Source organism: Podarcis pityusensis (genome assembly GCF_964106645.2).
Source record: "Podarcis pityusensis genome assembly, chromosome: 8".
Classification (NCBI taxonomy): Eukaryota; Metazoa; Chordata; class Lepidosauria; order Squamata; family Lacertidae; genus Podarcis; species Podarcis pityusensis.
This window is the reverse complement of record NC_138033.1, coordinates 58,035,057-58,059,581: the sequence shown is the minus strand read 5'-3', so window position 1 is coordinate 58,059,581 and position 24,525 is coordinate 58,035,057. Positions and strand designations below refer to the sequence as shown.

General features: G+C 44.2%; 1 protein-coding gene and 1 long non-coding RNA gene across 3 annotated transcripts in view; both read left to right on the top strand.

Annotated features, from left to right (window-relative positions):
• The window catches only part of LONP2 (lon peptidase 2, peroxisomal), a 49,324-nt gene that overhangs the window by 14,489 nt on the left and 10,310 nt on the right, over window positions 1-24,525 (top strand). For both annotated transcript variants that reach the window (XM_081015521.1, XM_081015520.1), the window contains exons 8-11: window positions 3,519-3,660; window positions 13,847-13,997; window positions 14,243-14,369; window positions 15,099-15,232. In XM_081015521.1, coding sequence (XP_080871647.1) covers window positions 3,519-3,660; window positions 13,847-13,997; window positions 14,243-14,369; window positions 15,099-15,232 — 554 coding nt within the window. The remainder of the gene's footprint in view (window positions 1-3,518; window positions 3,661-13,846; window positions 13,998-14,242; window positions 14,370-15,098; window positions 15,233-24,525) is intronic.
• Window positions 3,713-7,017, top strand: LOC308482468. Its single transcript, XR_013989291.1, has 3 exons — window positions 3,713-3,963; window positions 4,208-6,362; window positions 6,493-7,017. It is a non-coding gene; the product is annotated as an uncharacterized lncRNA (long non-coding RNA).

Genomic DNA, 24,525 nt, shown 5'->3' with positions numbered 1-24,525 from the left:
GCCAGAGGCATGCCAGTGTGTTGTATTTGCGGAAGGACTTGTAGCTCAGTGTTAGAGGAGATGCTTTGCATGCAGATGATCCAGGTTCACTCCGCGGCATCTGTTTGGAACCCTGGAGAGAAGTTTACATGTTTAGGAGCTGAGCTAGGTGCACCAGTGATCTGACACCAGCATAAGCCAGATTGCTGGAAGTGTTGGGATAGTTCTCAAGCAAAGCTGGGTTGAAATCTGTACTCAGCTGTGAAGTTCACTATGTGGCCTTGGGAAAATTACTCTCAGCTTCAATTATTTCTCAGGATTATTATGGGGATAAAATGGAGGGGCTGGGAAGAAATCATGCACATTGCCCTAAATTTCTTGGAGAAAAGGTGGGATATAAACAACATAAATAAAGTAAAAACAAAGTGTTTATTCCCTCATCCGCTAATGAAGACATGATATCTGCTTGCTTTCTCCTTGCTCTCCCTCTTTTGTGTAAAAGATAGGTTGGATCTTCACTGAGTTAGCATTTTTGATGAGGGCTATTCCTAAATCTGCATTGTGAACGACAGTATCAACAAGGAAATGAGAGCTCTTTATAGCATTGTGTTGCACAGAAGTTGTGTGTGTGTGTGTTTTTAAGTACCATCTCATGTGATATTCAGATATGGGAAGAAGGGAACACCCAGAACTTGCCATGTAAGGGCAGCTCACGTGCTTAGAGTTTGCCGTGCATGTGAATCTGCCTTCCATTTGGGCTCCGAGGATTCACTACTGTTTTCCATTCTGCAAACAAAGTTAGTCTCGTAATAGAGAACCCAAACTGACACTTTCCAGCTGTCCTTTGCTTTCGCTGGGCAGCTGTTCCGTGCTTGTGTGTGAAAAGTTTGCCCCATCATGTTAGAGACCAAGCTTATTTGGGAAAATAGAACTGGCGACAGCTTCAGAATTTCTGCTTCATTCTTAGCATATATCTTCCTTCTTTAAAAAGAAATACTCTGGGGGCAGATTCAGAGGCTTTGGAAGAAAGCCACACAGTCAGGCATCTCCTTATTTGGCTGGGTAAAAGTGAAATCAGCATAGGTTAATTAAGATACGGATCAAGTCCACTGTGCCAATATATTAAGACTCCTTATTTAATTTCTGATTCAACAAATCAGCTTTGTATAAAGGTAGAAGATACATTTTTATCCCACCCTGCCTCTAAGGAGACCTCTTACAAAATTGTTATTTCTCCTTCCTAAATGGTTATCATCGTAACAATCCTGCGAAGTAATTTACACCGAGAGACAGAGAGCCTATGTGTCTGGCCCAAGGTAACCCATGGTTTAGCAAGGACTTTAACCCAGATCTCCCTGGTCAAGGTCCAACCCTGTGTCCACTGCATCCTGCTGACTTTCCAGGAACACAGTTCTATTGATGTTAAGCACTTTGAAGTCCCATTGATTTTTTATTTTTTGTGGAACTGACTTAAGGGAGCAAATTCCTTTGAACTTGTGTGTGCTAAAGTTGTTCTGTGAATGACTGCCAATGGGCCCACTGTTCATCTGTCTTCCGCCCACCCCCTGTACACCCCCTTTAGGCCTACCCAACCGTCTCGCTTTTCATGGTGCAGATATTTCCAAGGCATTTGTTATTTTTAAAAGCTGCAATAGGCAGCAGCAATACGTGAATAGTGATCAGGATCCTTCCCACTGGGTGGTTGATGGTAGACTTGTCCTGTGATGGGGAGGGGAGCTGTCCAGCTGGAGCAGACTCTCAGGCTGGCTTCGTTTGTCTCACCCCCCAACCCTTTTTACTTGTAGTTCACCGTGATGTCCAAATCAAGCAAGCTACAGAGAGTTTCTCTACAAACCAGAAACTGAAAACAGTAATTTGAAGTGGGTTTTCAGATTTGGTTTGGTGGTAAATAATAGCTGTATCCATACTTTTCCCAGTTTGGATGCCCTGGCAAATGGTGTTTACCACTAACCAGGAAACGGAGCAGGGAATTGGTATGGAGACAAATGGAGAGAATGAACCCCCAGCACATTCCTACAAACCAAACCCTGGTTTAGTCATAACATCTGATTCAGGCCAATGTAGTGCTTTAATATGGCTAGAGTAGTACCAGTCCTCAAGATTAGGATAATTACAGGCATAGAGAGAGAGAGAGCTGATGCCATCCATTTATGGAGATCTCTTGCAAATAAGAGTGTCATTACAGGCTACTGAGTCTAATTCTGATTACTATTGTTTTCCAGATCAAAGAATTCCCACCTCCATGCAGAAGCAGAAACTAAATGATTCTGCTTTGAGCTTAGAAACTTGCTCACAGTTTGTTCCTTTAAATTGTCTAAATGTATTAAATACTTTTATTTATTTTGGAGAGACAGTGGAAATATTAGAGTTTGGATGCAGTGTGGGTGAACAGTTTATTTTTTCACTGGGAATAGTACCAACGTAAAGATTCCAAGCAAAGGTTTTTGGTGTGTGTGTGGTTGTAAACAGCCAGGCCAGTGCAGAAAGAAACCTATTTCCTTATTGCTTGACATTTTCCAGGACTCACCATGGCAAGGGAGGTGGTGGGAGGAGGGAGGAGGCAGAGCACTGAGAATCCAGGGCCCGAGGGAAGGGTGAGTGAAGAAGTCATGGGGATCATGCCTCTGCCCCCTTGGTTTCAACGCTGGAGGCTGAAGCTTCTCTCCAGCTACTTGATATTCAGGCGAAATGTTTTGCTGATTAAGGGCCTTTCCCTAACCATGCTCCACGAATGCCATTTAAAAACTTTTGATTCATAGATGCCTTGAGCAGTATCTGGGCAGTAGGAGGAGGAGAATCATCAAAGGCACCGCGGTATCATGTAAAACTCCTTGAGGGTTGTGTGACACTGGCTAATTTAGCAGCGATGAATTTGAAATAGAAGGACTAGGTGCAGAGCTTGCCATGTGCCTGCTCACCTGGGGCTAGTAGCAGGGGCGTCCCTCCTTTCAACTCTGCCCCTCCCTTGTTTTGGATTTCTACACCCCCTGTTGGCTCCTCCCTGCAGGCACAGCTTCCACTTTTTCTGTTGGCGCACATCCAAACCAGGAAATATGGTTCATGGCTTCTAAAAGATCCCAAATGGGAAACCATAGTTTGAAGTTGGCTTCCAGGTTTCATTGGAAGCCATTAAACACCCTTCTCAAGCCAGACATAACAGGGCAGCTCACTGTGACTTCCTGCCATTTGTTTCCCTATTTGTTCAAAAGGTGTAGGGAGCCATATGCATGTGTGTGTCTGAAGCTTCTTTGTATTTTGGCTTTGGTTGATTTTAAACATCAGAACACAGCCAGTATCTAAATCAGCCTTCTGCAACCTAGAGCCCTCCAGACGGACTGCAGCTCCCATCAACTCCAACCAGTATGGCTAATGGTTGGGGACGAAGGAGAGCAACAGGTTGCAGAAGGCTGATGATTAGCTGATTGGGGTTTTTTGGGTGACTTTGGAAAGAGAACATAAAACAATTTGCTTCCAATTTGCTGTTCCGTATTTCAACCTCATCCCTTGCTCCCCACAAGGCGCACCTACGTTGGCAGCATGCCTGGGAGGATCATCAATGGCTTGAAGACTGTTGGGGTTAACAATCCAGTGTTCCTGCTCGATGAGGTTGACAAGCTTGGAAAGAGCCTGCAGGGGGATCCTGCGGCTGCTTTGCTTGAGGTAAGAAGTGAAACGAGCTCCTTCTCTCACCTTTTTCTTCAGATCAGCTTGTAGCTCACCTTTTTCTTCAGATCAGCTGTCTAATTCTGAGCTTGACAAATGGAGATATCATTTTTCCTGATCACAGTGTAGGGCTTTTGGAGATGGAAATAACACTGGACAAAAAAATAAGAAAGCCAATTCCATTTGTGTATGTGGAGCCATCAGTTGCTTAATAACTGGTATTTGATGATTAAGAGCATAAGAAGAGCCCTCCTGGATCAGACCAAAGTCTGTCTAGCTCAGCATCTTGTTTTCCCCTCAGTTACCAACTACAATGGTACCCCGGGTTAAGTACTTAATTCTTTCGGGAGGTCTGTTCTTCACCTGAAACTATTCTTAACCTGAAGCACCACTTTAGCTAATGGGGCCTTCTGCTGCTGCCGCGCCGCCGGAACACAATTTCTGTTCTCATCCTGAAGTAAAGTTCTTAACCTGAGGTACTATTTCTGGGTTAATGGAGTCTGTAACCTGAAGCGTATGGAACCTGAAGCATATGTAACCCGAGGTACCACTGTAGATGCATTAGCAGGGAGTGAACAAGAACCATCTCATGTTGTTTTGTCCCCAGGTTCTGGTAGTCATAAAACTGTTGTATTAACAACTGGGGATTTGTGTACTTCTGCATCAAAAACTAAAGTAGTGACTTGCTTTTTGACAGCATATTAATCTGAATGTTTGATATGGGCTTCAGATCCAGGGTAAAGGGAAACTCCGGTTAGCCCCATTGCTGTAAACATCAGGAGTCAATGGCTTAACTACCATTAAGGGGGTGGGGGTGGAGATTTGCTCCAGGTAAAGGGGGGTGCTGTAGGGACAGGGGCATATAGTCAGGTCACATCTTAATGTGCATAAACTTACTGAGACATCTGGGTATGGGGTGGTATATAAATTCAATTTTTAAAAAAATAATAATACACAATTTCAACTGTATGCCCTTGGCTGCATCTCCATTCCAGGATCTATTCCAGCCATTTTGATCTGCCATGCTTTCTCTCTCTGCCCTTCTCCGTCCTCCTCCCTTGCAGGTGGAGGAGTGAGGAGAGGCAGTGGGTACACCAGGAAAGGGTGTCCCAGTGGAGCTTGCCAGACAGTAACCAGCCATGAAAAGGTCATTTTGGCAATACACAATTTTCACATAGGCGTGCTACCCTTGGAACATAACCCCATCATATGAGGCGACTCGACTGTGTTCTTGAGGCTGGTTTCCAGTCCTTTAACCAAGTTTAACATGAAGCCAGTGTTGCATCCATATGTTGGGCCCTGTGTGTTTGAAGAGCTATTGAAAGTAAATTGGCTGCTTTGTTTCGATATATTTGTGTGTGTGTGTGTGTGTGTGTGTGTTTGTGTGTTATGATGATATCAGAGATACTTTCTGGCATGTTGAGATTGGTAGCTATTTTGGAGCACTGAGATAAGAAAACAACAACACAAGGGAGAGTCCTTGGGCAGCTGCTGGATCCTTCATCTGATTGCCGTGGGACTAGCTGACATTCTTACAAAAAGGCATTTTTATTTATAACATGCAACAGCAGGAAGGAAGTCAGGCAGAACGATCCGGCTCCATTTGCAGAATGGCAAATGCTTTGTCGTGGCAGAGGCTGTGCAAAGGAATTTGTCTTCATATAGTATGGAGGATCCCCAAGTGCTGTGCCTGCATTGTACTAGTACTGTGGCAAAACTCTTGTTTTTTAGTGTGACTGAAGACAAGAGAAGGCCGGCTTTGTGTAACCTGGGGTTGCTACCTAGCTTTGGATGATTGCAGTTAGTTTGATTGTGAATGAAACGATTCTATGACTACAATCTCAAGGCATCCCTGAGTTTCTTTTATCCTTAAAGCTTCCCAGGGCAGGTTAACATGGGCTGCGCCTGGCGTTGGGGAAACTTGTGACCCTCCAGATCTTGCTGGACTGCAACTCCCATCAACGTTCTTACTGGTGCTGTTGGGAGATGGAGTCCACCATCAGCTCAAAGTTCCCTGCCTCAGGCTGGGCCATTCCTTAAATTGTGCTGAAATATTTCTCACTGAGGAACAAATTCGTATTCTAGGGCTGAAGAAATACTTCGTTTTGTAGACACCAGCATTGAACAAGATCCCCCAGATATGTTGGCACCAGCATTGCCTGGGGCTCCTTTTTTTTCAACCCTCTGTGATAAAACTGAAAGGACTTATGGTCCTTCCCAAATATTCCCTGCCCTATACACTGGAGGGAGAAAGACCCAGTTTGTCCATTGCTGGGTAATGTTCGTAGTTCAGATGGTGGGACTGAGGTGCCGTGTTGCTTGAGCAAAGCAGAACGTCTTCCTATTTCCAGTTACTGTCCATCAACAAGAGAACATTTGTTCTATATTTGGATGACCCCACTGAAGGTTGGAGTAGACAGAAAAGGTTCCAAGTGTGTCTCGATGGAAAACCTTGGTAGGCAGATACGAAGCAAAAAGCAAGTGGGCAGGCCACTAAGTGTTCTTGGGGTTTTTATGTATGTTGTGGAAATGAAGGAGCTTAATTAAAATAGTAATAATAATTTATTTAAAAACTTTAGAAACCACTCTTCCATAAAAGTGCAAAGGTCAGTATACAAAGAAATTTAAAGTTACAAAAACATTATAACACAAACCAATGGTACAGTGAAATCAAAACCATTCAACCAGCTAAAGATAAGGTAAAGGTAAAGGTACCCCTGCCCGTACGGGCCAGTCTTGACAGACTCTAGGGTTGTGCGCTCATCTCACTCTAGAGGCTGGGAGCCAGCGCTGTCCGCAGACACTTCCGGGTCACTTGGGAAAGATAAGGTAATACAAAATGCCTAAGCAAATATAAACATTTAACCTGGTGCTGAAAAGAATACAGGGTCAATGCCAGGCATATCTTCCTCTGGAAAGCATTCCGCAATCAGGCGATCCCCAGAGAAAATATCTTTTTCCTTTGCACATAATGTACTTCCCCTAACAATGTAATACAGAAGAGGTTTTTAATACATAAAAACTCTCCCTTTCACCCTTACTATGTATGCTCTTAAGGGACGCGGGTGGCGCTGTGGGTTAAACCACAGAGCCTAGGGCTTGCCGATCAGAAGGTCGGCGGTTCGAATCCCCACGACGGGGTGAGCTCCCGTTGCTCGGTCCCTGCTCCTGCCAACCTAGCAGTTCGAAAGCACATCAAAGTGCAAGTAGATAAATAGGTACCACTCCGGCGGGAAGGTAAACGGCGTTTCCATGCGCTGCTCTGGTTTGCCAGAAGCAGCTTAGTCATGCTGGCCACATGACCCGGAAGCTGTAAGCCGGCTCCCTCGGCCAGTAAAGCGAGATGAGCGCCGCAACCCCAGAGTTGGCCACAACTGGGCCTAATGGTCAGGGGTCTCATTACCATTACCATGTATTCTCTTCTTTTTTGGTGCTTTTGATCATTTTACATTTTAATCTTCACCAGATATGGTAAGTTTCGTTTATTGACCAAACTGTTGACCGAAACCCCAAGGCAACTCACAGCAATGTACAGAACCCTAGAGTTGCAGGGGTGGAAGGAACCCCAAGGTAATCTAGTCCAACCTCCTCCAGTGCATCTGTTGCAGTGCAAACAATATCTAGGCTGCCACAAACACTCTACCCTTGGCCAAATGACATAAGATAAAAAATGCCACCAAAGGCCTGACGGAATAATGTTTGATGTTTTATCACCAAAGAAGGGTCATCCAGGCATCTTGCAGCAGTTAATACCAGAGCCTGGGGCCATATTGGTGGAGGCCCTTGCATCAGGACTGGGATGTAGAGCAGGGCTTCCATCCACCAAGGACTGAAGTGTGCAAGCTTTGGTTTCAAATGAGGACATGAAGAGGTTAAGCAATGCCAACAGATGTCTGTCGGAGCTGCCTATTGCTTTCATACAACAGATGGGCTACCTGCTTTAAATGATGAGCCTTCCCAGTCTTACCTGTTGAAATCCAAGCACCATTTTCATAATTAATCCCCCACCCTCTCCTCCACCAGTCATCAGTGAATGTAACAAGCCTTTTCTGTTAAGCAGGCTGTAGACATTCCTTATAGCTTTATCTCTGATTTCAAAATGGGTCAGCGGCAGCACAAGAAAGAAGAAACTCCCTTAGTAGAAGCTTCCACACTATTTTAGATTCACGTGGGGTTAAAGGTCCCCCCCCCACTCACTCTCTCACTCATATTTACCTCATTCTTCAATATATATATTTTAAGTTTCAGCAATGAAAGCTAAGTGAGATGGCTTTCTATTCTTGACAAATGTTCAAACTCTCTGTGTGTACGTGTGATATATAATTTTAATTAGCAGCACTCTTCTGTGTCCATAAGTCAAGTCGCTAAAGCAAAAGGGATGTATTCATTCCATAATGGAAAAGATAAATTATCTTGACAGCAGCATGCAATTGCTTGGGCATCACAGAGGTCCTGTCATGTGTTATGTGAGAACTTTTCATGTCAAAGCCACATTGATAATTTATCAAGCGCCAAGCAAGAGCTCTAGAGTTCAAGGGAAGGGTGGTGGAAGAAAGGTGCTAGCTGAGTGTGATGTTGCCGACAGGTGTGGATCACAGAATTCTATGAAGAGGAGTGAAGGTGACTAAGGAAGGGGAGTTGTGTTGCCTTTCGATACCTAGGAAACCACAAATATCAAGGTTTATATTAACAAGAGCTTCATTGTATGATCCTCTGTCTGCCCTTAATTTTAGATAGCGTGTATGTTAAGGGGAATGCAAGTTGAGTAGTTAATGTGCACAACAACCAGTCGCTGTGCCCATTCACCAGCCCTCATGGAGAATATGCACATAATCCTTCCATGAAGAGGGAAACATGCACATTTCCCCATCTGTATACATAATCTCCAGCAGGCCTTGGGAAATGTGTATCTATCAATTGAATTCTGTACATTTTCCAGCTATGGAATAGCCTCGAGGAATGTGCATATCTCAGCTGAATTTTGTACATTCTCTGGGTAACATGCAAATATTCTCCAGTCAATATGCATAGTCTCCACAAAACATGTTTCCCCACTCTGCATTTCTTGTTCAGAAATTGTGCAGCATACACCCCCTGGGCTGCTTCTGGCCACTGCTTAATCTTACATGGCCAACAACCTCCCCTGTCATTGATCAGCCAAGCAGCAGGAAGGGGCAGGAAGGGAGGCCTCCAGATAAATATTAACTTTGTTTTGCTCTTCCGTACTGTTATTAATCTTCAGAAAATTGCCAGCCTGTGCCAGAAATGGCAGTGGGTGGGATCAGAGGTACTTCACACTCCTTCTTCCCCAGCCCTCTTCCCTGCTGAGTAACTCTTCCTCAACATCACATTGTCCTTTCTGCACTGGTCTTTCATCAGTTATAGGAGAGTACTGTAGAACTGCCTTCCATTCAAATGCACTATCATATAGTAAAACTAGACTATGCAAGTATCTCACTCACTGAATTAGGTTTGCACACGCAAGCGACTTTCCTTATTTTTTAGGGCAAGAAACTAAAATCAGTTTTCCTTTGAAGCCTTATCTTAATATACAGCCCAGTGTATACGGCATGGACCAACTCAAGGGTTGTCCAACCCGCTCCGAGGCATACAGAAATTAGTGAGTCTTTGTTTTGGTGAAATGGAGGGTGCTCGACTTCAGACATGCTGGAACTCTGCTTCAGCCACACCCACAAATTAAATCCCCCTCCCTCATTACATTAATTACAGGATTTTCTTTTCTATGCACTGCATGTTCACTTTGAGTGCCAGCCCTACTCCTTCAAGTTAGAATGTTGTTTTGGAATGTAATGGATACTGCAGGCTGCTTTCTGGAAAGCTGTGTTGCTTTTTAGGAAACGGATCTCATTTTAAAGATGACTGGTGCCATGCACCTCCATAAAGACAGTTTGTTTCCTTCATTCAGCATCATTCTGCTGTTTCCTCTGTACTACATTAGTTGGGCTTTTGCCTTCTGCTTTAACTGATGCTTCTGGCAGCAACTCAGGAAAGCAAAAGAAAGCTTGGAAATGATTAAGAAGTTCCTTTTTGCAAACACTGTGAAGAGCAGCAGTGCCTTATGAATAGATTTAACATTTTATTTCAAGTTTTTGTCATCCACCTGCCCTTAGGTGGGCATAAGCAGTTGCAGAAGCATGTACGGTAGTGTTTTATCTTGGTGCCCCAAAGGCTGGGATTCTTAGGGCAGTTCTGCACAATACCTGACATGAGGTGGTAAAATGACGCGGTAGTATTCTGAGTGGTATCCACTCTGATTACAGGTATATTTTGTGTGTGTGTGGATTGCTCATAATTTTGGATGCTCCTTTACAGAGAAAAACTCCTTATAGTCAACTTGCATCATAAGAGAATATAAGAAGAGCTATGCTGGATCTGGCCCAAGGCCTATCTAGTCCAGCCTTCTGTTCCCATAGTGGCCAGCCAGAAGTCTCTGGTAAACTCATAAGCAAAACATGAGCACAGTGTCACACTCTCTCCCATGTTTCCCAGCAATTGGTATTTAGATCCATGGCACCTCTTAATACTGAATACAGTCCTCATGGTTAGTAGTAATTAACCAGAGAGAGAATTATGCAGGGAATCTCTGGCCCTTCTGGTGTGCTTGCTGGAGTTGATGGAAGTTGTAGCCTAGCATCATCCGAAGGGCCAAAGTTTCCCCACACCTATGCTAAAGCTTCTTCTCTGGTGTGTGAGTTTACCAAGTGCAGGTAATGTTTAATGTGGGAGAGCCTTTGAAAATGTAAACTTGTTGAGGCGTGTACTGAGTGCCCATTCAACACGCCAGTGGAGTGTGCCAATGGAACAGAAAAAAGCACCAGACAGTTTGGGTAGGGTCGGTTCCGTTACTGACAGTATAATGCACTTCCACAGCTTAGCAGTTACGTACTGGTGTAGTATACAGTCTTTACAGCAGTCTTTCCAGTCTCCTTGCAGTTTTCCAACACAGACTAGGCTCTGGCCAAAGGCAAAGGCCAAGAGCAAGCTTGCTTCAAACACAAGTATATTTATACTTTAGATTATGCTGAGTCACTCTCACATGCTTGCTGACTCACTCTCACACGCATAACTGGTTTAGGCTTGCCATATTTCGAAAGGTGGAAATCCGGACACAAAAGTTGTTGAGCAAAATCTCAAAAAAAGAGGAATTTTTTGAGCTGTTTTAACAGAAAGCTGCCAAAATCTACACACCAACATGGGTTGCCATATGTCCGGATTTTCCCGGACATTTAAGCGATTCCCACCCAGGCAGTTTCCCACGGCCGAATCCCGGCTGTGTCTGGGAAATTCTGGGTGCATGGCAACCCTAAACTAGTTGCAGGTGCAGGACAAACACACCCTAAATTAACCAGCAAACCTAACTTTTACTTGTCCTTTTTCTCTGCATAAATAAGCCCTTATACATTAACAAAACTCTGCTCTCATCAGGAATGGTACAGAATTCCACTATCCCATTCTTCTAAAAAAAATTAACGTACTTAAATTGTATATCAGTGTTTTTAAACAAAAGGATCTACTTTTTTAAAAAAATTCCCTATCCTTGCCCTCTCACCAGCATATGCTCATTTACCTACCCAGCCTGAAGCTTATCCCTCCCTGCAGAAAGGATACGAGAGAGGGAAAAGAGAGAGAAGGAAAGGTGGAGGGGAGAAAATAAGAGAGAAAAGCCTTGACTAACATGCATGTTGAAAACAGAGCCCAAATCACTGGGTTGCAGCAACGTTGAGACTGATCCAAACATTATAGTGCAAAGACTTCCAGAAAAGCAGGCTCACGTAACTTGCAATTTCTCAGATGCTGCTTTTCTTTAAAGTGCCTCAACACTTTTTCATGTTTGGGCTGCCGCAGACAACCACAACTACCCTTCTGGAAGTGGCGCTTCTCTTCAAAGCAATCTGCTAATTATTTGCAAGGTGCAGCATATCTTCCACGCAGGAGTCTTAGACTCCCAACATTGCCTGTGATGTGAAGGTCAGCTCTGAGAACGTGCCTAGAATTAAACGGGCAAGTCCTTGTGTCATCGGCCACCTAATGGCCCCACAGTCCTAAATAATTCACCAAGTGACCGCTTGAAACAAGTGTGATATTGTGAGCGCTTGTAAGCTCCAGTGTTCACCTTGAAACGCAGCAGGAACCAGAGTGGAGTGCCCATTTTAATTTATCCTTAATTAACATCCCGTTACTCAAGTGACAGTGGCAATTTTGCTTGGTGGCTGTTTGACAGAGAAATAAGCAAAGGGAGGTGCTTGGAGCGTCAGTGTTTGTATCAGTGACACTGGCTCATCCTTTAATGGATGGTAAATTACCCTGCTGTGTCCTTCTTGATAGCCTCAGCAGAGATCCATGCTTGCAAGCACTCAACCAGAATAAGAGCTAGTGACTTAACTGCGTCCCTCCTAGCTGTGTACAGTCAAAGTAGCTTCTCGGATCTGATGCGCTCTAATTTCCCTTTTCACCCTAAATTTTCACATGTACCCATTTAAAAGTCATTTTTAAAAACAGCAATTGATTATTGACACTTGGATTTTGGAGCGTTGCTCACCCTTTACTCCGCTCATTTGGCTTCTGCCCATTCCACTTCCTTCAGTTGAGCACACTCAGAAAATAGGGCAGGGTTAGACTTTATATGGGCAGCTCTACTGTCCAATCACAAGTGCAATTTAGTTTCACTCCTACCTTCTCACTGGCTGTTGATTCTCCTGCTCTCAACCAGGAGAGGATGATAATAATAATAATAATAATAATAATAATAATAATAATAATGGGAGGTAACCAGCTCAGAGTAGACCCACTGAAATTAATGGCCTATGTCCATTCATCTGAATGGGTTTACTCGGAGTGGAGCTAACATTGGCTACAACCCAGGGAATAATAGAATCAGAGATTAAGATAATACTTTGCACTTATATGGCATATTGCAATTGTTCAAAGCACCATGCATGTCTATTCTTTTAAATGGAGATGCTAGACATCAAGCTGGAAGACCTTCTGTAGGAAAAGCATGTGTTCCATTACTAATCTACCACTGATCTATTGTCTCTCCCTGAGCCTCTCTTCTGCCTTGAGAGCTCTGGGAATTGAAGTTCAGGTGGTGGCACTTAGGGAGCTCTAGCAGAGAATTCTTCCCATCCTTATAAAACTGAAATTCTGAGGAATGTGTCATGAGGGAATAACAGCAGTGAAAGAAATGGAGAACCTGTATACATTTGGTGCGCCTTCCTCTGTTCTGTGGAATAGCATTCCTGTCAAGATACAACAGGCACCGTCTGTCTACACTTTCTGAAAACAATTGGAAGGACATTTTTGTTCTGACAGGCTCTCCCAGCTGGAGAAATGGGTCTTTGCCATGAGCATCTATTTTGTGTTGTTTCAGTTTTGTTTTAACTGTATTGGCTGTTCTTTGTGTTTTAAATGGGTTTTTTTGTTGTTGCTGTTTTTATTGTATATCACTGTCAGATTGTTGTGTAGATGGCTGTTAATAAATAATATTAATAAAATAAAAGCGGGAAGTGTACTTATGCCTTCTTTTTCTCCTTCTCCTCTTCCCACACCCTGGTCTCTTTTGGACAGAAATAAAAAAGAGGAAGCTTGTGGTGCCACTAGTGTGACCCTCTTGTGGGTCCACTCCTTGATGGCCAAAGTTTTTTTTTTTAAGTGTAGCTATGGGACGCGGGTGGCGCTGTGGGTTACACCACAGAGCCTAGGACTTGCCGATCAGAAGGTCGGCGGTTCGAATCCCCGTGACGGGGTGAGCTCCCATTGCTCGGTCCCTGCTCCTGCCCACCTAGCAGTTTGAAATCACGAAGTGCAAGTAGATAAATAGGTACCGCTCTGGTGGGAAGGTAAATGGCGTTTCCGTGCGCTGCTCTGGTTCACCAGAAGCGGCTTAGTCATGCTGGCCACATGATCCGGAAGCTGTCTGCGGACAAACGCTGGCTCCCTCGGCCAATAAAGCGAGATGAGTGCTGCAACCCCAGAGTCGGTCACGACTGGACCTAATGGTCAGGGGTCCTTTTCCTCTTTTTTTAAAAAAAAAAATCCCGCCAACTGTCTTCTAAAATATAACTAAATATAACTGAGAATGTAACAGCATATGTAGCTGTAACTACAGTCATACTTTCTGAGAGGAATTAAATTTGCAAATCTTTTTCATTTGCTTTTTAAGGTCTTGGATCCTGAGCAAAACCACAGCTTCACAGACCATTACTTAAACGTAGCCTTTGACTTGTCCCAAGTACTTTTCATCGCCACAGCCAACACGACTGCCACCATCCCACCTGCTTTGCTGGATAGAATGGAGATCATCCAAGTTCCAGGTGATGTAGAACTGACCAGGGTGTGGGTGCTGTTAAGGCAGGATGTATCAATGATTCCTGCTGCTTGTTGGCGCTGCCTGCCATATTTGTATATCATAGATGGCCACTGCTGGTATCTTCTCCCATCTCGCTCTCTTTCCAGCTGAGGCTAAAACTTCATTTCCTTTAAAAATCTGGCTTTGTATGTGACTTCTGATCTGAGTTCAATATCCTAGTTCTTCTAAAGGATGTGTCTTGTTTCAAAGGATACACGCAAGAAGAGAAGATAGAAATCGCACATCGCCACTTGATTCCAAAGCAGCTTGAGCAACATGGACTGACTCCTCAGCAGATTCAGATTCCTCAAGATGCAACCCTGGCAATCATCACCCGGTAATTTTAAAAAGGTATTTACAGTCGTACCTTGGAAGCCAAACGGAATCTGTTCCAGAAGTCCGTTCCACTTCCAAAACGTTCGGAAACCAAAGTGCGGCTTCCGATTGGCTGCAGGAAGCTCCTGCAGCCAATCAGAAGCTGCAGAAGCCCCGTCGGACATTTGGGTTCCAAAGAACGTTCACAAACCGGAACACTCACTTCTGGGTTTGCGGGTGTTCAGGAGCCAAAACATCCGGGTACCAAGGCGTTCAGGTTCTAAGGTACGACTGTATGTGTTTATTTTGCTGTTTGGTACATTTAGTTGCTCTGCTCCGTTCTTGCAGCTGCCTAGGAAAATCGATAAGTTTAGGTTTACATTGAAAATGTTGTTCCATGGCACCTGGATTCATTCCTGCCAGGATGGGGACTGTGTGGCCCTCCAGATGTTGTTGGACTCCAACTCCCATCATCTCTAGCCATTCTGCAAGCTGGCTGGGGCTGATGGGAGTTGGAGTCCAACAACACAAGGAGAGCCACAGATTCCTCATCCCTTCATTAGGACGCAATAATGTCCAACGAAGCCTTTCCCCCATATCTTTTTGCACATTAAAACCATTCATAGAAATATGTTCCCCAAACTAAGAGATAACTTTCCTTGTTGTGGAACAGGGCCCTTAGACAGATCCAGGATTGTGTCAATTTAGACGGGCACTGAAAAGGACAATCTTGGCTGCTTCTTTGTACTAGATACACCCGGGAGGCAGGAGTCCGCTCTTTGGATCGCAAATTTGGAGCCATTTGCCGAGCAGTTGCCGTGAAAGTGGCAGAAGGCCAGCACAAGGAGGCAAAGCCAGATCGCTCTGAAGTGACAGAAGGAGGAGGTTTGTGTGCCTTTTATATCCTTCTGCCAGTCGCAAGCCTTTGCCAGCTCTCTGGCTTGGAAGGTTGCCCAAGGAAGGGGGCCGTCAACATTTCCGAGTTTGTAGATTTGCATATGTTTTGTCCTCGACTGAAATAAATATGCAGTGTTTTTCATTTCGATCGCTCATGATGAGCGATAGAATTATTTGCAGTGCATCTCTGGGGAGAAAGGAAAACTCAAGCCAAGTTTGTGGCTGAGAAATGGGCGCACAGTGAGGACTGACTGCTCAGACCATGTTTTGAACCGTGAAGCCGTTAATGATTTGGGGATAGCTTCCTTGAGAAGCTGTTCCTGTCCTGTATCCTGTTATGTTCCCCCGTAGCAAGTGCTATCCAAAAAGGCAGGGAGGAAAAGAGGAGTTTTCAGAGAGCTGTCCGCAGTTATTGAGTACCTGGATACACTATAGAGCCTGAGCAGTCACCCTTTGCTGCTTGGGTGATGTTGGGAGTTTGGAGATAACATGGGAAGGAACAGTTAAGGATACAGATAAACCAGCATCGCCAGGCCCCTCTGGTGTGATGAATAAGGTTCCAGCAATAACAGAAGCATCAGCTATGCTGTGATGCGGTCATGTGAAAAAGAGGCCCTGAGTCCTCTTGCCAGAGCAATGTGGCCAGATCGTTTCCTGTAACAGTAGCACCAAAAGGAGCAGGGGTGGGGCACCTTATTCAGCCCAAGGGCCAGATTTGTTTCTGGGCAACCTTTCAGGAGCCACATGCCAGTGGTGGGTGGGTGCAGAGGCAAAAGTGGGCGGAGCAACGAATGTGAATTTTACCTTGGTATAATGGGATGGTTTCCTACACACAGTCACAAACCCCTCTCTGTCCTCGATGTAGACAAGCAAGAGGCATGATTAGAATTGAAGGATGCGTTCCATCCAGGCCAAAACACTTGAGGGTGCGAAGCAGGGCTTGGGAGAGTCCTGAGGGCTAGGTAAGAGGCCTGGCAGGCTCCAACTGAGCCCCAGACCTGAAGCTCCTCATCCCTGACATAGAGTAATAAAAGCAACAAGAAGTGATCAGCAACAGTAGATATTTACCTTTGACTCCAGTGAATATTTACTCGTGGGTTATGATTCTGCTATTCAGAAATCCTTTAAAAGCTTGCATGAAATCACCGACGTGCTGTTGTCAAGGAGGAGGCCATTAGTACTACAATTGGGCATACCTGCTATAAACCGCCTACACAACAAACATAATCAGGGGCTGCAGTCTTGCTGATGAGTCAGATGCTTCTGTGTTGGTTGGCAGACTTAAATATGATCATCTAGCACTCGCTTCTTGTCTGAGTGATAGCAAAAAGACATTATGGAGAACTCTTCACCATTCTACCTACCACATGGCAGTTTAAAGGCATGTTTTTCGAGGCATCTGTGCAGTGTAGAATAGCCTTGCGCCCTTGAACTTTTACCTCATTTCCAGGTTTCTTTACCTGCTTGTGGCGGGGGCTTCGTTGGCAGCTGAGATGTTGATACAGTGATTGCCAGCTAAGGGCTTTATGCCAATTTCTTTTTTTCAGATCTGAGAACAGGGGAGACCCAGATGTCTGTACAAGCTTTTCATACTCTCCCCCCCCCAAAAAAAGCAGCCCTCTGTTTAATGTTTTGTTATTAATCATCAGAAATAAAAGTGAACAGCTAATACACCTTTTAAAAAGATAATGTACCACTGATATCTTACATGGCATGGGCACTCAGATGCTGACACCCTGCACTATTGTAATTTAAAAAAGGGTGTAGCTGACATCCAGGGGCTGCCTGTATGTGCCTGGAGACAAGTTATGTAAAACAAGAAGTATTTTGGCAATGATAGTCACCCTCAAATATCTGAAGGGCTGTCACATGGAGGATGGAGCAAGCTGGTTTTCTGCTGCTCCAGAGGGTAGGACCCAAAACAGTGTTTTCAAATTTCAAGGAAGGAGATTTTGACTAAACTTTAGAAAGAACTTTCTGACAGTAAGAGCTGTGGAGCGGACTCCCTCAAAAGGTGCTGGACTCTCCTTCACTGGAGGTTTTTAAATCAAGGTTGAATGGCCATCTGTCAGAGTTCTTTAGCTGTGATCCCTACATTGCAGGGGGTTGGACTAAATGACCCTTTGGGTCCCTTCCAGCTCTTCAGTTCTATGAATACTTCGACCAGGAGTCAAAGAACAATGCAACTAATTCCAGAAGGTCCCAAACCATTTGGACTTCTATCTGTCACCACCGCATGGCAAACCTCTGTTTAGAATCAATGGGTGTTTCAAAAAAACAGTTCGTAGTGGGAGCTGGTAGGGAAAAAATAGAAAATTCCCCATGTGGGAACAAGTCCGTGGATGTGCTTAATATATATATATATATTTGTTTTGAATACAGGCCATACATCCATAGCAGCAGGATGACCTATGTAAGGCATACAGTAAAAACCTTTTGGTATTTGGTAGCCCGTGTTGCTATTCTGGGCTGCTTCAAGAGAGTGATGCTGATTTTCAAAATTTTGTCCTGTACGCTGGAGCTCCTGTATCAGGAGTTTGCTACGCACACTGTTCTCTTCTCTTTAGTGTTCCCAAAATTGAAGTGAAGCGCAGGCTCATCTGAAGTTCTCTGTGTGCATTGGAGCCTCGGAGAACATTAAGTCACAGCTCATGACAGTGCTTGGTTTTTCCCAGGTACCAAAGTGCCTGCTAGAGCAGACTGGGAATCTGATAGCTGGGCCTTGTAGTCCAGAACTGCACATACAGACCTAGCTCTGGTAAGCGGCATTCACCATCACATTTCTCCCCTTGCAGCCTGGACTCTGGAAGGGATCACGGCTCAATGGCAGAACACGTGCTTTGCATGACAAAAGTCCCAAGTTCAGTCTACAGGCATGGCCAAACTTGGCCCTCCAGATGTTTTGGGACTACAATTCCCATCATCCCTGACCACTGGTCCTGTTAGCTAGGGATGATGGGAGTTGTAGTCCCAAAACATCTGGAGGGCCAAGTTTGGCCATGCCTGGAGATCTGGCAGCAAGTAGTGGAACAGGCCTCCCACCTGAGATTCCCTAACTGTCAGAATAGATGATACTGGAGGCTAGGTAAATGCACAAATAGTCTCAACTGATACAACTATACTACCTATACAGAACGCTTATTGTCAAACCTTTTTAGTGCATCCTTGCTCGAGTCAAAAGTTGTTTGTGTGGCTTTTTTGGCTCCATCATCCCTGCTTAAAAAGGCCAGTTTTTTCCCTTGAAAGGTCATGTTTGCTGAGGCTGATAGGAGTTGTAGTCCAAACAATTTGGTTGGTATTAAGTTGCAGAAAGCTGTCATTGGAGGATCCCCGTGTATGTGTACTCTTTAGCACTCCCAAGAGAGAGGCAGGAAAACCTCAAATATGTTTAATCTTTGCAGTCATCTCAGATTTCATTGAATGCCCACATGCTTTCCAATAATGCAAGGCAAGGGCTACATCTTGTCTAAAGAAATCCTAGTCAATAAAAAGTATGTGTTAATCAAATATTAAATTAAATCTACATATAACAAAAAAAAAGTTTTGAAGGTGGGGAAACATGCTTGCTTTGATGTGTAAGTCACAGATGGGTGTCATCTTAGAAAAAGGCATCTTCTCCTAGGTGAGAATGAGAGAGTGACTCTTCTATGATGAAGCATGCATATTAAAGCACATTAACCATTTTTAAAACCGTTGCTTTTTAAGTATGTTGCTTGTTTGGGGATTCTTTAGTCCATTTAAAAATAATGTAAATGGAGTAATTGATTGGTTTTATTGGTGATAGAGTTTTGTTCTGTTTCTAACTGCTTTCAGAAGATTTTACTGAATGCCATTATTTGTACTTTTTTGGTTTTATGTAGCCTATGTACTGATTTTTGTTATAGTGGGTTTTTTTAATATAAGTAATTAATCTACCCAGTTAATTAGTTTAAAATGTGGAGCCCCGGAGAAGATAAAGAAACTAAGATATTTCATAAAGAAAAAAAACTCACATGTAGTGCTGGTAATCAGTTTAAGAGCCCTGAAGTCTTTGTGACTTGAGGAAAGATAACATTTTAGTTATCTAGTTTTACTAGAGAGAGGGCCAAAGCTCAGTGGTAGAGTATCTTTTTTGTTTGCAGAAGGTGCCCCAGGTTCAGTTCCCAGCATCTCCAGGTAGGGCTTGGAGACACTCCCTGACTGCAACTCCAGAGAGCCACTCCCAGACAGTGTGTAGACAACAGCACTGAGCAACGTGGATCAATGGTCGGAAGCATTATGAGGCAGGCAGCTTCCTGTGTTTCTAGCAGAGCAGTTTGGAAGCTCTTCCCTTCACATGATACAGTGACTTGTTTACTATTAAACGCAGAACAAAAGGGAGGCTGTCTTCAGCATTCCAGCTAATCCAGCGAAGGAGTTATTTACAGTGTTAAAATTAGAGCTGGCAATCGCTGCCAGCTAGGAAAGTCATAGCAAGCTGAGTGCTTCCAAATGGTGTAAAACTCCAGTTTGTTAAGGGTTGTCTTTTTTCTTTTTTGGCTGTTTGGAGAGAACCCAGAAATCCTAATCTGTGAACAGTTGTCTTTGTGTGGCCTGAAATTGACAGCAGGCAAAACAATGCAAAATAAAAGAGAGCCTGACAAATGGGGAAAGGGCTTGATGTTTGGCTGCGCTGGAATTAGAATGGCACTGCTTTAGCCCCAGAAGGAGGTGGGTTGTTTTGTAAAAAAAAGAGAGACAGAGGAGGAGGGCAAATGCTTTGCAGCACGCAAGCCCTGCAATTGTAAGGAGCTGTAATGAATCAAGCCGTCTTGGAAAACGTTGCTCAGGCCGGCCCAGCTTCAAAACACCTAGCCCAATGCAAGCCACCCGCCATGTATTGTGACTTGTTGGGTCCTTGGCGACATTTCAGTTTCTTCAGTCTTCGTTGACCTAGCAGCCAAAAGCCAGGAGATTTATCAAGCCCACCCACCCAACAGTATGTACTAGGTAGTTGGTAGGAAGCCTTCAGCTCAGGCCCCCAGTTGCAGGGGCCAAACCTTGCAGTTTCTGTAAGAGACTCTCAAAATATCATCATACAGTATTCAAGCTCAAATAGAGGTTGCCTGACTTCTCATACAGTGCCTGTCCTTCTTCTAAAAGGAAATGATAGAGAGGTCAGGAAACTGGACAAATGGCACACTTTAAATTGTGTAGCGCAGAATTCAGAGCATCACCCAGAGACAGCTGTAGGCAGAATTCCTGCATTGTGCAGGGGTTCCTTTCAAACTATATAATTCTATTATTCTACTTGGACAGTGTTCTCAAAGCTACAAGCATGAGTTTGACCAAACTGCGGGTGGAAGACAGGAGTGCCTGGCATGCTCTGGTCCATGGGGTCACAAAGAGTCAGACACGACTAAACGACTAAACAACAACAACAACGTTTTCTTTCTTTTCTTTTGAAAATATCATTTTTTTTTTACTATTTAAGCTACATTATTGAAATGTAAGGTGTGGAATTTATCATCATTACTTTCATTTAACCCTGATAAATCCAAGGATGAAGTGGGTTCAGCTACCTAAAATCAGATGGTGTGAAGCAGGCCCTGGGGTGGGCTAGCTAATCTATAGTCTTCCAACTCCCGCCAGCTCCAGCCACCATGGCCAGTGGTTAGGGGTGATGGGGGAGGGGGCTGTAGTCCAGCAATATCTGGAGGACCAACCCCTAACCCAGATGAATGAGAGTGTTAGGATTTCCAAGCCAACCAAATGCCAGATCCCTCATATCACAAACTACCCTTAGCATTGCATGACTAAAACAAAAAGTTAACGAAATGAGATTTGTTTGGTGTGCCAGAGAAATATAACAAAGTAGTTACTATCTAGATGTGAATTATTTGTTGCAATCGTGTTTTTGACCCGACTAATTTGAAAGGAAATCTGAAAAGCATGAATTCCAGGCAAAAATCCTCTAGCGAGTTAGGCACCATTCTTAATAACCCACACTGCCTCATATTTAGGATTTTAAAGTGCTGTCAGTCTCAGGTCTGTTTCGGCTAAAATGTGGAATTTTATGAGAAGGGTATAAAATCCCGGGGTCTCATTTTTTTATTATTAAATTCATTTGTTTGCATAGCAAGCATGTGGCTTTAAAACACCTGGGCTTTTAACAAAAAGTAGCCAGTCTCTCTTATTTGCCTTGGGGCTTTCTCCCCCCTTTCCCTTCTAAAGAGCACAGGGTTCAACTTCAGCCAATCTTGCTGCAGAAACATTAACGAAAATCTGATGAGAGCAAATCCCAAGGTGATACGGCTGCAGGCAGCTGTGAGCTTTGAATAAAGCTGCACTGTGGTTAACACACTTAAAGGAATGTCAGCAAAAATGTAGCACTTGGATGGGGCCCCCAGTCTCTGGCACCTTCTCTTTTCTCTCCAAGCCCCCCCCCCCCCCCGCTTATAAAGCAGGGGAAGGGAACTTGTGGCCCTCCAGATGTTGTTGAACTCAAAGACCCGTCAGCCCTGCCAGCGTGGGCAGCAATCAGAGATGATGGGAGCCTGACAGTATCTGGAAGGCAAAAGAATCCTCACTCTGCCCTGTTGCAAAAGTCGAAGTCTACTGGCACAATCTGCCCAGAAAATTATCTGGTGCTGGGCCCACTAAAATGGCAAGGAGTTGGGTAAGAGTAGAGCTTGTGTCCCAAACACTCTGTGTAAAGGAGTAATATCAACAGCAGGGGCAGGCAACCTGGTGCCTTCCAGATGTTCATGGAATGCAACTCCTGGAATGATGAATGGGACTGGAGGAAGGGAACCCAGTCAACCCCCCCAAACTATACATACACCCTGTCTTAAGTTTGCTCCCCAAGCCTGTGCTTGCATGTTTGGCAGTCAGTCCCACAGAGCTCAGTGGGGCTTCCTCCAAGAAGCTGGGTCACAGTATTTGCCCCTCTTTCCTAGCAACACAGACTGTGGAAGTACCATATCCAAGTGCAGGTCCCCACAGCTAATTGGGACCCTCAGAGACAAGACTCTCTGAGCCCAAATCTGCTGAGAAATTCTCTAGGCTCCCTTCAGACCAAAAGCCCCACACAGTTTAGGATGGGGAACCTGAGACCCTCCAGTTGTCTTGGGACTCCAGCTCCCATCAGGCCCCCCAGCATGGCCAATGGTCAGAGGTGATGGGAGTTCAAGTCCATCAACATGTGGAAGGGGCCACAGGTTCCCCATCCCTCTGAAAGATGTCCTATCCAAGCCTTCCTCGTGGACAGATCCATTCAGGACCAAATTTAGTTCAATGGACAATTTAGGATCGTCTCCTCCTGCCCTCACTGGACTCTTGTGAAATCTTAACATCATACTTTTTAATCTAGTTGTTATCTTTCTAATTTAAAAGAAGCCAACCTGTTTTGTAGGTGATATTTTTTTTATTACTATTCTTCAGCCTGCTTGGTTCTGTAGCCTCTTGTGAGGTTTGTATGTTTATGTAACAAACGCCAATCTGATTATTTGATGCTTCAGTCCGGCCTGTGTTCTATTGTAATCAGAATGAGCTAAGAGAGCTTATTATTTGAAGCAGAAACCACAAGGCTAGCTGTAATTGCACAACTTGGTATGCAAAGTTGCAAATTTTGTGTTGCATCAGATTTGGGGCAGTAGGGGAGGGGGGTCAGAGAGTGGAATAAATTTCTGCCAAAAGACGGGACACTGTTGTTTGTCACTGCGACGTATTATGAAACAGGCCTTCCTAATTGGGTTATCTGAGTATAAAGCAAAAAAAAGAAAGAAAGAAACGTGTTTTTCTCAATAGGACAGATGCCCCTCACAAATTCAGGAGAGAATCATTTACAAGTCTCCCATGTTGCCAACTGCTGTCTGCAGAGTGAGCAGTTTGAAATAAAACTGGACTAAGTCCCAGTTAAAATATGAATAGTTTCCTGTATGCTTTTAGTTTCTTATTTATTTATTTTTATTTCTTAAAATTTATACACTGCTTGATTGTAAAAAAAACGAAAACCCTCAAAGCAGTTTACAAAGAGAGTTAAAGAATGAGAATATCAGTAGAAACAACTCTTGGTGTAAAACCAGCAATAAACTAAAAACAGATTAAGACTTATGTCAACATTCTACATGTCTGGGTAGGCTTGCCTAACAAAAATTATTTTAGTGGGCGCCAAAAAGAATACAGTGAAATGCTTGTGTGACGTCAATAGACCAGGAGTTCCAGAGTGTAGGTGCTGCCACACTAAAAGATTGATTTCTTATAAATGCGGAATGGGTATTATGTAACACCTGCAACAGTGCTAATTCCTCCTATCTTAATGGTTGAGTAGGCATGTATGGGTTTTCCAAATAAACTAGCTTCTTAAGTCTTCCGGCAAAATGCTGGAGAGTATTCCTATGTTGTTATGTATGCGTTGGTGTCTTTCGTTGTGCACTTTTCCTTCCCATGCCTTCCACCATTGTACTGATGAGGGACACTGCGGGACACAGTAGTAACATACATTCTGTCATTCTAAGGATCCCTGTGCAAAGTTTGCCTCCTGCTGCCAGGAGTTTGCCTCCTGCTATGCTGCAGTGGTGGAGGACCTGTGGCTCTCAAGATGTGGTCAGACTCCTGCTCCATTGGTCATGACCATTGGCCATGCTGGAGATGACTAATGGGAGTTGGAATCCAACAACATTTGGAAGGCCACAGGTTTCCCATCTTGGCTCTATTGGTCTAAGAACACAGGAAACTTTGTTCTACAGATCCTTAGTGCATCTATCTCATTATTGTCTAGGCAGGGAGAAGCGAATGTGGGGTCCTGCAGATGTTGTTAGAATAGAACTTCCATGCTGGTTGGGGCTGATGAGCATTGGAGTACAACAACGCACATTGTCTATCCTGGTCTACACGTACTGGCAGCAGCTCTTCATCTACCCAACTCTACCTGGAGATGTCAGGGCTGAATCTGGGGGCTTTTGCAAGCATAGTCATGTGCCCAACCACTTAGCTGCTTCTTTCTCCCATAGGGTCTTCCTCATGGACTTATATTCTCTCCTTTGCTGATTTAAAAACAAAGAACGTGTTTGTTCTTTTGGTTAAAAATATCGACCTAGAACATGGGGGGGGGGGGGCTTGTGACACACACAGAAATGTTGTTGGATTCCCAATTCCCATCAGCCCAACCAATGGGGGCAAGGAGCAGGGAAGTTGGTCCAGCAACAGGGGCAAAGGTTCTCCGCTTCTTTTCTCGAAGAACTTAAAATCTCCTACAATGTGTTATCCATTGTTCAAAGCATACATCAGGGAGAGACTATTGCTGTGTGGCAGAACACATA